General features: G+C 35.9%; 1 protein-coding gene and 1 pseudogene across 1 annotated transcript in view; both read left to right on the top strand.

The window, feature by feature from the left end:
* PPP1CB (protein phosphatase 1 catalytic subunit beta) overlaps positions 1 to 13280 on the top strand; it is a 43064-nt gene that overhangs the window by 15100 nt on the left and 14684 nt on the right. Inside the window, exons 3-5 of the mRNA XM_030311386.2 lie at positions 8336 to 8467; positions 10342 to 10572; positions 12671 to 12775. Of these exons, the coding sequence (XP_030167246.1) occupies positions 8336 to 8467; positions 10342 to 10572; positions 12671 to 12775 (468 nt within the window). The remainder of the gene's footprint in view (positions 1 to 8335; positions 8468 to 10341; positions 10573 to 12670; positions 12776 to 13280) is intronic.
* On the top strand, positions 1047 to 2338 carry LOC115509814 (annotated as a pseudogene).

The following is a 13280-nucleotide window of genomic DNA, read 5'->3' as shown; positions in this document are numbered from 1 at the left end:
AAAAGATAATTGTTCCAAAGAAACGCAAGAAAAGAGAAATAAAGGAATGAGGAACATGTGATACAAACAAAGCAAATGACAGGATTTGTCCATAATTATAGTAAATGTGAAAGGAGTAAACACTCAAGACAAAGTTCAGAAGACCTAACTATACTGTATACAGGGAACATATTTTAAATTTAAGGGCAAAGATAGAGGAGTAAGCACCAGAATGGGAGAACTGCATCATATACACATTAACCAGAAGAAACCTGGTTGGCTGTATACATCAGAAATAGTATATAAGGCAGGAAATATCACTAGAGGTAAAGAAGGGCATTGCATAATGTTAAAAGGATGAATGCCACAGGAAGAGACAATAATCTTAAAATTTTTAGGTATCTAATATTATAGGTCTAAAACACAAAAAGGAAAACTTGATAGAACCAAAAGGTTAAAATAGACAAAACCACACTATATAGATTAACGTACCTTTCTCAGTAACTAATAGAACAAAGAAAAAATCAAGGATCTAGAAGATTTAAACAACACAGTAAATTTGACCTAAGTGACACACACAACACTTTACTCAACAACTACAGGATATACACACTTTTCAAATATGTATGGAACATTTACTAAAGTATGCAATATGCAGTACCAAAAAGCAATTCTCAGTAAATTTAAAAGAAATGAGATCTCAGGTTCTCTGATTTCAGTAATGATAAACTAGAAATCAATAGCATGTAAATAGAAAATTCTCAAATACTTAGAAATAAGCAGTGTACTTTTACATATTTTACTGCTACTGAAGAAATAGCAGTGAAAATTATAAAATGTGTTGACCTGAATAATAATAAAAATACATGTCAAACTTGTGCAATTGCAGCAAGAAGCAATGCTTACAGGGATATGTATAGCTTTAAAAATACATATAATAATATATATTGGTGGGGAGGGGGAAGGCTGAACATTAAATTTTTATTTCAGGACAGTAGAAGAATAAGGAAAGATATAATAAAGATGAGAGCCAAAATCAAATAGAAATCAAATGTATGATTTTTTAAAATGAAAATGTTGAAGCTTCTTCTCTGGGAAGACTCCAAATAACAGATGACACCAGTGCTGTGGGAGGGCCCAGGGGCCCTGGAATGGGAGGCCATGGCGGCTTCCACAGAGGTTTCAGCAGCAGCATCTGGGGCCAGGGCCATAGCCGGGGTCAGGACAGGAGCTGTGGAGCTCACGGAGGCAAAGCCAAGGACAAGGCTGCCACTAGGCTGGGCTGCCTGGTGGTCAGCGACATGAAGATCAAGTCTAGAGGACACCTGTCTCCTCCCTGCCCATAAAAAGAATCTGAGATCATTGACTTCTTCCTGGGTCATCCTTCAAGAATGAGGTTTTGAAGATTATACCTGTGCAAGAAGCAGATTCATGCTGGCCAGTGGACCAGGTTCAAAGCATTTGTTGCCATCAGAGATTACAGTGGGCACATCGGTCTGGGTGTTAAGTGCTCCAAGGAGGTAGCCACTGCCATCCATGGAGCCATCATTCTGGCCAAGTTTCTCGTCCCCAGGCAGTGAGTCTACTGGGGAAACAAGATTGGCAAGCCCATACTGTCCCATGCAAGGTGACTGGCTGTTGTGGCTTTGTGCTGGTGCTCCTCATCCCTGCTTCCAGAGGCACTGGCATTGTCTCAGCCCGTGCCCAAGAAGCTACTGGTGATGGCTGGTATTGATGATTGCTACACCTTGGCCAGGGGCTGCACTGCCACCCTGGGCAACTTCGCCAAGGCCACTTCTGATGCCATTTCCAAGATTTAACAGTTATCTCATCCCTGACCTTTGGAAAGAGACTGTGTTCACCAAATCTCCTATCAAGAATTCACTGACCATTTCGTAAAGACCCACACCACAGTTTCCATGCAGAGGGCTCAGGCTCCAGCTACGGCCACAATATAGTTTTATACAAGAAAAATAAAGTGAATTAAAATTGTTTAAAAAAGAAATTGTTGGTAAGATTAATAAAATTGATAATCCCAAGAAAGACTGATAATGTAAGAAATAGAAAACAGATCATCAAAAAAGATACAGGAGATGTGACTAGTAATGGAGACTAATAAGATGGAACAAACAAAAGCAATAATGTAATCCTGGCTGGGATTCTGTACTAGAGGAGAAGAATGTGCTATAAAGGACATGATTGAGACAATTATTAAAATTGTAGTATATTCTTCACATTAAAGATTTATATCTGTTAAATTCCCTGGATCTGATAATTTATACTGTGCTATCTTTTTTTTTTTTAAGTTTATTTATTTTGAGGGTGGGGAAGGGCAGAGAGAAAGAGAGAGAGAGAGAATCCCAAGCAGGCTCCATGCTGTCAACACAGAACCCGATGCGGAGCTCTGTCTCACAACTACGAAATCGTGACCTGAGCTGAAATGAAGAGTTGAACACTTAACCAACTAAGCCACCCAGAATACAGTCTGTTCTTAAATGGGTCAGAGAAAAGTTATGTATATGTATTTTAAAGGAAGTTAAGATTTTATAAATAACTTAGTGCTAATAACTTTTATAATTTAGATGAAAAACTAATCTTGACAATACTGATAAAAAGGAATAGAAAATCTGAATAGTTTTATATATGTTAAAGAAAATGAATTTGTAGTTGGAATACTTCTCAAAAAAAATTCCAAGCCCATTTGGTTTTGCTGGTGACTTAAATATTTAAAAAAGAAGAAATTAGGCCAATTTTGTTGAAAGCAGAAAAAGAGAGAACACTTCCCAACTTGTTCTTTGAAGCCAGCACAACCCTAATACTTAAATCTGACAACTATCAAAGAAAGGCAATTACCGACCAGTATCGCTCATGAATATAGCCACAGAAATCATGAGCAAATTATTAGCAAATTGAATAAGAAAGATAAATGTCATAATGTGGTGGGGTTTATTCTAGGAATCCAAGGAACACTCAATCGATATAAATCATATTAACAGAATAAGGTGGAGGGGGATTATTATCTCAATGGATGAGATACAGTATTTGATTAATTTTAACATCCTTCATGATAAAAATTCTTAGCAAACTGAGTATGTACAAAACTATAGCTATCATAATGGTGAGAAATATTGAATGCTTTTTTTTCTCTTAGTTCAGGAACAGGACAAGGAAAACCTTTAGCACACTTTTCTTCAGCATTGTCTTGGAGGTCCTAGTCAATTCAATGAAGAAGAAAAATAAAAGATACAACGATTGGGAAAGAAGTAGTAAAAGTCTTCACAGATGATATGGTTGTATACTTGGTAAATCCGAAGGGATCTTCAAACTGTTAGACTAGGAATCAAAGTCACTATTCATAAATCAATTACGCTTAACATCAAATAATTAGAAAATGAAATAAAACACATTTACAAAGCAGCACCCCTTCAATTCAGTTTAATGAAAATGTGCAGGACTGCCCCTTAAACACTACAAAACATTGGTGAAAGAAACACATGACAACTGAAAGAGATACCAATGTTTATGGAAGACTCAAAATTACTAAGGTAAATTCTCCCTGGATATATTAATTCCCAGTTAAAACTCCCACAAGCTGAGGGTGAGGAGAAATAGACAAGCCAATTTTAAAACATATTTGAAAATGCAAAAAGACCTAGGTTAGCAAAGGCAATCTTAACAAAGTTGGAATGCTTATATTATGAGATAACTTTATAAAAAAAAACAACGGTAGGGGCGTCTGGGTGACTCAGTCCGTTAAACATCCAAATCTTGATATGGGTTCAGGTCAACTCAGGTGATCTCATGGTGGTGAAGTTGAGCCCCCACCACCACCATCACCATGCTGAGCGTGGAGCCTGCTTGGGATTCTCTCTCTCTTCACCCTCTCCCAGTTGTTCACACGCACACATATGGTGCGCGCACGCTCTGTCTCTCTCAAAATAAAGTTTCTTTTAAAAAGCTACAGTAATTGGGGCGCCTGGGTGGCGCAGTCGGTTAAGCATCCGACTTCAGCCAGGTCACGATCTCGCGGTCCGTGAGTTCGAGCCCCGCGTCGGGCCCTGGGCTGATGGCTCAGAGCCTGGAGCCTGTTTCCAATTCTGTGTCTCCCTCTCTCTCTGCCCCTCCCCCGTTCATGCTCTGTCTCTCTCTGTCCCCAAAAAAATAAATAAACGTTGAAAAAAAAATTAAAAAAAAAAAAAGCTACGGTAATTAAGACAATGTAGTACTGCTGTAAAAATAAACAGATTAATGGACTATATGGAGTGTCCATAAATGGATCCACTCATGTATGGTCAACCTGATTTTTCTACACATCTCCCCCTGCAGTTCTGTGGAGAAAGGATGGTCTTTACAATAAATAGTGCTAAATCAATGGATTATTGAATGAGATAGGCTAAAATAGTAAAGCGTCTAGAAGGAAACATAAGGAAATATGTTTAGAGGAGATAAACATTGCTGAACACAGTAACATGGATAGATTTCACAGAAGAATGAGCAAAAGAGTATGTATACTGTATATTTCTATTTATCCAGAATTCAATAACGAGTCAGATTAATCATACTGAAAGAAATAAAAATAGTAACCTTCGGCATTATTATTGAATGGTTAAGGGTATAAGGGAGCCTTCAGGATTGCTGGAAGTATTCTGTATCTTGATGTGAATGTGATTACTTAGGTGTATACATAGTTAAAATTTGGGGCACCTGGGTGGCTCAGTTGGTTAAGCCTCTCACTTCGGCTCAGGTCATGATCTCACAGCTGGTGAGTTCAAGCCCTGCATCTGGTCTCTGTGCTGACACCTCAGAGCCTAGAGTCTGCTTTGGATTCTGTGACTCCCTCTCTCTGCCCCTCCCCCCAACCTCAATAAGAAATAAACATTAAAATTTTTAAATTTATTGAGTAAATGCCCATAATGTTAGTGTACTTTATATGTATGATACCTCAAAATATTTTCTAAACAGCAACAGCATGGTAGATATTTCCTATAATGGCATATTTACCTGGTTTACAATTATTGGCTGCTAAATTTTTTTCTGGGAAACTTTTGACTAAGAATTTTTTTGTGGTAGTAGAGGGGGGAGTGTGTTGAGTTAGAAGACTGGTTCTAAATTCTTCTCTGCTGCTTTTTACTCATTCTAGTTTTATAAACCTGGGCTCCCTGATTTTCAAGTTTTTAAATTTTTCTGTTGTATAGTGTGGATAATAGCTTCCCTTTCTAATTCTTGGGACATCAAAAGGATTAAATGAGATGATTGATGTGAAATTGCTTTGCACCTAATGAGTTATAAATTGTGCAGATTTTTAGTATCTTCATAATCTAGCTAGGTGCTTGTATCTAAGCTCATATACCCAAATTCTGGAACCCCTCATGGATATTGTGGCAGTGAACTAGTTCCTCTTTGTTAACAGGTTGCCTTGTTTTACTCCCTGTTTTCAGATGACTGAGAAGTTTGAAATGCTCTTGGATATTTGGGTGTACATACTTGCGGGAGTACATGAGGGAGCAGGACTTTTGAATTGACAAGACAGCTGGAATTGCCCTGAGCCACCTATCATTTTTTTCCAAATATTTGGATAATTTATTCCTAAGATTTGGTCATTTGTCAAATGCTTAACCTTTAGAAGAACGTTTAGTTTCTCTAACTGCATTTCATCAACTTTTAGAAGTGATTTGATTACGCAATGCTCCATTGTTTTATATGCCAGTAAGAGGCAAAAAGCAACTGCCAATTAAAATTGTAAGAAATTATTGATTGCAAAGTATTTCTGAACTTAAAAATTAATTGGGGAAAACCATGCACCTTAAAAATCAACGAAATTTCATGTGTGTTTTTGTTTTGGTAAATTTTTAGTTTTATGGATTAGCATGACTTATAAATTGAAGCGTTTTTAGCTTTGTAAAAATATTAGTCAAAGTACACCGTAGTGTAACCTAAATTACTTGGGAGGTCAAAATTAAACATAATTTACAGAGAAAATAAAACAAATATGAGATAAAATATTCACCACTGTAATTTAGACGCTTTAAATTGACATGTCAGAGTGACACACACTAGTTTTAATGATTGTCATCAAGTTACAACCAAGTGTTGGTAACTTAAAGTGTTTTATTACTACAGAATCATAACAAAAAATTGTAGAACTTTTCTAAGAGCCAACTTTTGTTTGTGTTGTCCATTGCTGTTATCTTTAAATAATTATTTTTAGGTGAGTATTTGTCATCTGAAAGCAACAAGAGATCTTTAATCCTTCAAGAAAAATAACTTTTTCCCTTCAAGAAAGTAGACAGGTACTTGATGCACTGATGGTAAAACTGTATTTTGCAAATATCATTTCCCATACAGTTAAGACTTAATGCCAAGATTAAGAATTTTACAGAGAATTGCATCTAAACTAGTATTGTAGATACTTACTGGAAAGTACAAGTAAGATGCCCTTTTTGGTCTTAGAAAAATCCACATATCCATGGGAAGTAGGTAATTGATGATTCTGAGCTAGTACTAATGTAGAAGCTATGATAAAGTTCCTATAATAAAAGCAGTTCTGATGATGTTTTGAATTTCAGGGGTGATCTTATTAACAGTCATATTTACTAAAGCACATTTCAACAGAGTCTGTCTTTTCTGTTACTTAGATATTACTATATTAATGTTATGTATACATGGATTGACTTTTGCATGTGGGGGCCTTTTTTTTTTTTTTAACCTCTGAACCTGACAAAAGAAACATAGTCTTTAACAAGAAATGTGTGGACTTAATTGTAAATGGGAAATAGTAGGGATATGTAGAGATACAGTCTGCTTTCTTTTTTTAAATACCTTCTCAGCCTTTGCTCTGTTGATGGGAATGCAAACTGGTGCAGCCACTCTGGAAAACAGTGTGGAGATTCCTCAAAAAATTAAAAATAGAACTTCCCTACAACCCAGCAATAAGACTACTAGCAATTTATCCGAAGGCCAGAGGAGTGCTGATTCATAAGGGCACTTGTACCCCAATTTTTATAGCAGCTCTTTCAACAGTAGACAAATCATGGAAAGAGCCCAAATGTACATCAACTGATGAATGGATAAAGAAGATGTGGTTTGTATATACAGAATGAATACTTGGCAAAAAAAAAAAAAAAAAGGGAATGAAATCCTGCCATTTGCAACAACGTGGATGGAATTGGAGGGTATTCTGCTAAGTGAAATAAGTCAGTCAGAGAAAGACACATACGATGTTTTCACTCATAGGTGGAATTTGAGAAACTTAATAGAAGACCATAAGGGGAAGGGAGGGGGAAAATTAGTTTTAAGCAGAGAGGGAGGCAAACCCATAAGAGACTCTTAAATACAGAGAACAAACTGAGGGTTGATAGGGGAGGGGGCAGGAGAGAGGAGAAAATGGGTGACAGGCATTGAGGAGGGCACTTGTTGGGATGAGCACTGGGTGCTGTATGTAAGTGATGAATCACAGGAATCTACCCCCCGAAACCAAGAGTATACTATATATGCTGTATGTTAGCTAACTTGACAATAAATAATATTTTTTAAAAAATAAATGTTTTTTCAGTTAAGATTAAATGGGAGCAAGCAGTATATTTAGAGAGAAAGAGCCAATGGAGAAGGTAATGAGAGGAAATGATTTCAAGTTCAGTTCAATAGGGCAAATAAGAACTCCTCATGTACCATTCCTCCCTACTCTGTTCCAGAAGTTACTTATTAGTTGATAGATTTTATTGTTCATTCATAGGAAAAATGCTTTCCTCCATATAAATAGCTTTTAGAGTTTTTCATATAGTGCCCTTGTGTGACATAATAACACATTAAAATTTAATAGCTATCTGGAACCTTTTAAATTTTGTTTTGATTAGACGTTGGAGGGTGGGGATTGTTAAAATTCTTAAGACTGTTCATAATTTTCCAAGGACGTGTGTGAAACTAAATCACCTACTGACAGCCATTTTTTGTTTCATTTCCCTTTCTTCATAGCCACTGGTTCTTAATGATGCTATTTTGGCCTTTTCCTAAACGCAAGACTTTACTGAGAGAGTAGGCTATCCTCAAAGGTGCTGTTCCTAAAATCGTTCAGGTCTCTTGGGCTGCAAGGTTGGCCACTGGAAAGCACAAGGGACTGCATTTCTGTGGCAGCAGCCTTGAGGAGCATCATTAGAAACCAGCAACATTAAGATAGAAAGGCAAAGATCACTGGAATAACCTTACTGTTAGCCATAGAACACTACAGGGTATCTGGTAGTTTGCTGTCTGTGTGACTTTCTGGACCTTCAAAATATGGGCATGACTTTTTTTTTTTTAAGGATTATTTATTTTATAGATACATTTTTAAAAACTGACCATTTTATTCATTGTCTAACAGTACGAGGATGTCGTCCAGGAAAGATTGTGCAGATGACTGAAGCAGAAGTTCGAGGCTTATGTATTAAGTCTCGGGAGATCTTTCTCAGCCAGCCTATTCTTTTGGAATTGGAAGCACCGCTGAAAATTTGTGGTATGTAATCGGGTAAAGTTGGAAATAGTCTATTTTGAATACCAGTTTTCCTCCCCTAATTAAATTGAAGGTGATCTAGAGAAAACATTTAAAAATTTTTGTATAAGAGAGATTGATAGGTTTGATAACAAAATATAAAAATTAAAACTTTCATAAAATAGTAAGTTACAGACAATATTTTTAATATACATCAGATAATAAGATTGCTATTCACAGTTTTTAGTTCTTAGAAACAAGACAGACAATACAATAGAAAGATCTTTTTTTTTAAGGCAGATTTTAGAAGAAATTCAAAGGGTCAATAAATGTAAGATCCTCAGCCTCACTAGTAATCAGTGAAATACAATTTAAAAACAAATCCTAAACTCTAGACATGTCGGAAAAAAAGTCAAAAACTGATAATCCAGTGTTGTCAAGGATGTAGAGAAATGGGTATTTTGGTGTACCAGTTACAAACTAAAGTTTGGGTGGCAATATGGCAATATCCATGGTGTTATAGTGGCTTCTGGCCAAAAACAAAAATTTACAACCTTAGGTTGAGTGATCACATTGTTTTAGCCAGAAAAATTGTTGTACAAAAAGCGTTTTTTATAGTTCACGTAACAGTGGGAAGTGGTATAATTATCATTGGCTTTTGGTTTGATAACTGGTAGTGGCTGTTTGTGTCTATGACATAGCTTTACATGGACTTTGATGATGGACTTAATCATCATCTTTTGCTCAGTCAAGGACTATTTTTATATGTAAAAATTTTCACTGTCCTGTATGTTTCTTAGTGATCCACATTCATACCTTGTAATCTGCAGATGCTTAGTGTGTTCTTTACTTTTTTTTCCTCTTTCTTGTGTTTATTAAGTCGTGTGCTTGGTGCTTCTTGGTACAGTATCTAGCAAATAAAAGATATTAGCTAAGTAAATGTTTGTTGAATAAATTAATTTGCTTAGAATATCACCTTTCAGTAAGAGGTAATATGATATTTTGTGGAGTAGAGCCTGGCTGGCTCAGTTGGTAGAGCATGCAACTCTTAATCTCAGAGTTGTGAGTTCGAGTCCCAAGTTGGGTGTAGAGAGGACTTAAAATCTGAAAAAGAAGAATTTTGTGGAAATGATCAGTCTCTTCTATGAATTTAAATGAAGCAAATGTAGTTACTTGTAACATTTTAAAATGATTCCAATTCTCTGCAAGATACTCTTTAAAATGCTTTGATACAGAAATAATTGGAGGGTAATAGAAATTAATTATACTAAATATTTCTAAATTCTGGCTGTCTCACTCTTGGGTATAACAAAGTAATGTTAAACTACCAGATAATAAGAGTAACTGTAGTAGTTATCTGTTATATAACAGATTACTCCAAAACTTTATGGCTTAAAACAGTATGAATTTATCACTGCACTGTTTCTATGAGTCAGGAATCCAGGCACAGCTTAGCTGGATCCTCTGGTTTTGGGTCTCTCACAAGGTTGCGATCTAGGTGTGATCTGGGACTACATTCATCTCAAGGCTCAATGATGAAAGGATTCAGTTCCTTAAGGGCCAATGGACTGAGAGCTCGGTTCCTAATAAGTGTTTGGCCAGAGGCCTCCTTCAGTTCTTTGCCATGTGTGCTTCTCCATAAGGCAGCTGGCTTCAGCATCAAGAATGAGAGATGGCAAGAGAGTACAAGCAGATTGGAACTCGTGATCTTTTGTAACCTAATTTCAGAAGTGACAGTCCATCCCACTTTTTCTGTCTCCTGTTTGTTAGAAGCGAGTCACCAGCTCCAGCCCACATTCAAGGGGAGAGGATTACACACGGGTGTAAACATTGGGAATCATTTGAAGCTGCTTCCCACAGTAACCAAATGCTCTAAAATTGTCTTTTTCTATTTTCAGGAGATATTCATGGACAGTATACAGATTTACTGCGATTATTTGAATATGGAGGTTTCCCACCAGAAGCCAACTATCTTTTCTTAGGAGATTATGTGGATAGAGGAAAGCAGTCTTTGGAAACCATTTGTTTGCTATTGGCTTATAAAATAAAATATCCAGAGAACTTCTTTCTCTTAAGAGGAAACCATGAGTGTGCTAGCATCAATCGCATTTATGGATTCTATGATGAATGTAAGTAAAAATAAAAATTTACCTTTTATTAATGGGAAAATTCCCTAATACTCCCTAATATAATTTTCCTGTTCAAAAGATTTCTTTTGATTCATTTTTTTTTTAATATAATTTATCAGGCATAGGACCAAGAATAATCTTTCATGGAAGAAAAACCTGAAACCAGGAAACATGTTACCAATTAAACTAGTTCTTTGGGATCTCTTAAGATCATGGTATTTCAGGTTGACTGCACCTTACTCAGCTGAAAGGGCCTCTTGTAATTAATCAGTTCATTTGGCAAAATATCCACGTGAAACAGAGGTCACTATAGATAATAGCCTCTGTTTTTCTAGTATCTATTAAGATTTTAGCTCTCAGCATTCTTGCGATAAGATGGAAATTTTCATTGGCCCTGTGTCACAAGAAATATTCACAAGTAGTAGGGCGCCTGGGTGGCTCAGTTGGTTAAGCTGCCAACTCAGTGTCTGCTCAGATCATGATCTCACCTTTCGGGAATTTGAGCCCCACATCCATGCTGTTAGTGCAGAACCCACTTGGGATTCTGTCCCTCCCCGGCACACGTGCAGTGCTCTCTTTCTCCCTCTCTCTCTTCCTCAAAATAAATAAACTTTGAGATAAAGAAGGAAAAATATTGAGAAGTTCTATGAAATTTTTTCTAAGTTTATTATTAGAATTTTAATTTGTGCCTATAAAATGAAAGATGAGGATAGCAACTACTCAGGTATATTTTACTGTACTCTTTTTCTTTGGTAAGAAATCACTGATTTCCTGTTTTGTAGTAATGTTTCCAAGTGTAATTACTAAATTACTACATTTGAATTGGTCTTTTGCTTTTGTTAGAGTATGGGAAAGAACACGTTTGGTTAATTACAATTTAGAACCAAATACAACGATTTTCAAATTGAATTTATTGTTTTTTGGTGGTGAATTCTCCATTGGAATCTATTTTTGGTTTTTTCCTTCCTTAAATATGGTAGACTCCTATTCAAACTCCTATCTTCTTGGTTTGTATAATTTGACAAGAGGAAGTGTGTATACCAGGCACTACTCTACACACTAGGAATGCAGCAGCGCACAAGACAGATCATCTCTAGTCTCGTGGAGCTGCGTTCTACTAGGAATGATTCTACATCTGATTTTACGTGGCATTTTTACTTCTAAGGTGTAATGTATGGTTTCAACTGTTCAAATCAGACCAGTAGACAGGAAGCAGATTGTAGTATGTCTAACTATAACCACTTTTCTAAAGCTATATGAGGAATAGAGGTGTGTTTTTAAAGAATAAAATATGGGCTTGAGTATCCTCAAGGTTTATAGAAATGACATCAGTTGAGCTAATGTACATGAGAGCAGCTTGTAAAAACTGCTTTGAGTTATACTTTTAAACAGAGAGGCAGGTTATGGCATAAAAGCATAGGAAATTAGTGCTGTGTCTTTCATCGCTCCCCAGCGTTAGTTCTTGCAACTTCTTGCCAAATTCAGGAAGATCAAGTAACTCTAAAAAGGTGAACATACACTTGAGATTTCTCTTGTCGTAGCTCTTTATGCTAGACTATAGGAAAATTATAGCCTTCGTGTCTCTATTTATACTTTATGTAGTGCCAAGTTGTAATTCACTCAAAAGTGAATACCATTGAAGCATTTGGAAATTGTCCTTTCTTGGCAGTAAATTTATGCTGTGTTACTCAATGCATTAGAGTTAAAATGGACAATCTCCAGAGGTACCCCTTTCACTTTTGCTTACTTATTTGGCTAGGTATTCAACTAATGTACACATTGAATGGAACAGATAAACTAGTAGTCTGTTAGACTATTTCAAAGTGACTATATTATAGTGATCTTAAAAGACAAAAGGATTTGATATATGTGTTCCGTAAAATACCTAGCACAATCTTTCAAGTTTTTTTAACTTTATGGAAGGTGTTGAATGTTCATTAAATTTATTACCTTTTTAAAAATATACAAGAAGCACTCATTACAGAAAAAACAAAGTGTGGTATAAAGAATAAAGTTGAAATTATAATCCTGTGGCTATGAGATAACAAATGAAAACAGTTTTAGATTTATTTCTTCTATTTGCTTGTTCTTTTTATAGGCAAACGAAGGTTTAATATTAAATTGTGGAAGACCTTCACCGATTGTTTTAACTGTCTGCCTATAGCTGCCATTGTGGATGAGAAGATCTTCTGTTGTCATGGAGGTAGACTAGTAAATTTGCTTTATGGGTTTTTCTCACTGTCATTCCATTGTTTGGAAAAGACCTACAGTAACTAGGATGAACACTGTGGAAAAATATAGCTGTGCTTGTGTAAAAGGTCAAATTATTAAAACTGTTCTGAACATGGCTAAAATCTCTTTTAATAACTAGAAATTTATGAAGGTTTATACAAAATGAATGTTTAGTTGAGTACTTATCTTTAAAGAATTTCACATGTGAGGAGGATAACCAGAGTTTTATTTGAAATAACGTATTCCCTTTGCTTCATTTTTGATAGAAAGATACCACTACTGTCAGTCAAAATGAGAGGATCATGATTACTTTCCTGCCAATATTAAATACCTTTCATTAGAATCCAAATGAAATTGGGTTTATTAGTCCCACATATCAGGAGTTCTAGGCTGTATGTAATATGTCCATTTTCATCCTAAAGATAATTTTTGATAGAATAATTTATTCTGTATAACTTTTAAAATAAGCAGGAATA

Source organism: Lynx canadensis, chromosome A3 (genome assembly GCF_007474595.2).
Source record: "Lynx canadensis isolate LIC74 chromosome A3, mLynCan4.pri.v2, whole genome shotgun sequence".
NCBI lineage: Eukaryota > Metazoa > Chordata > Mammalia > Carnivora > Felidae > Lynx > Lynx canadensis.
The sequence above is the reverse complement of the archived record's forward strand: the minus strand, read 5'-3'. Positions and strand labels throughout refer to the sequence as shown.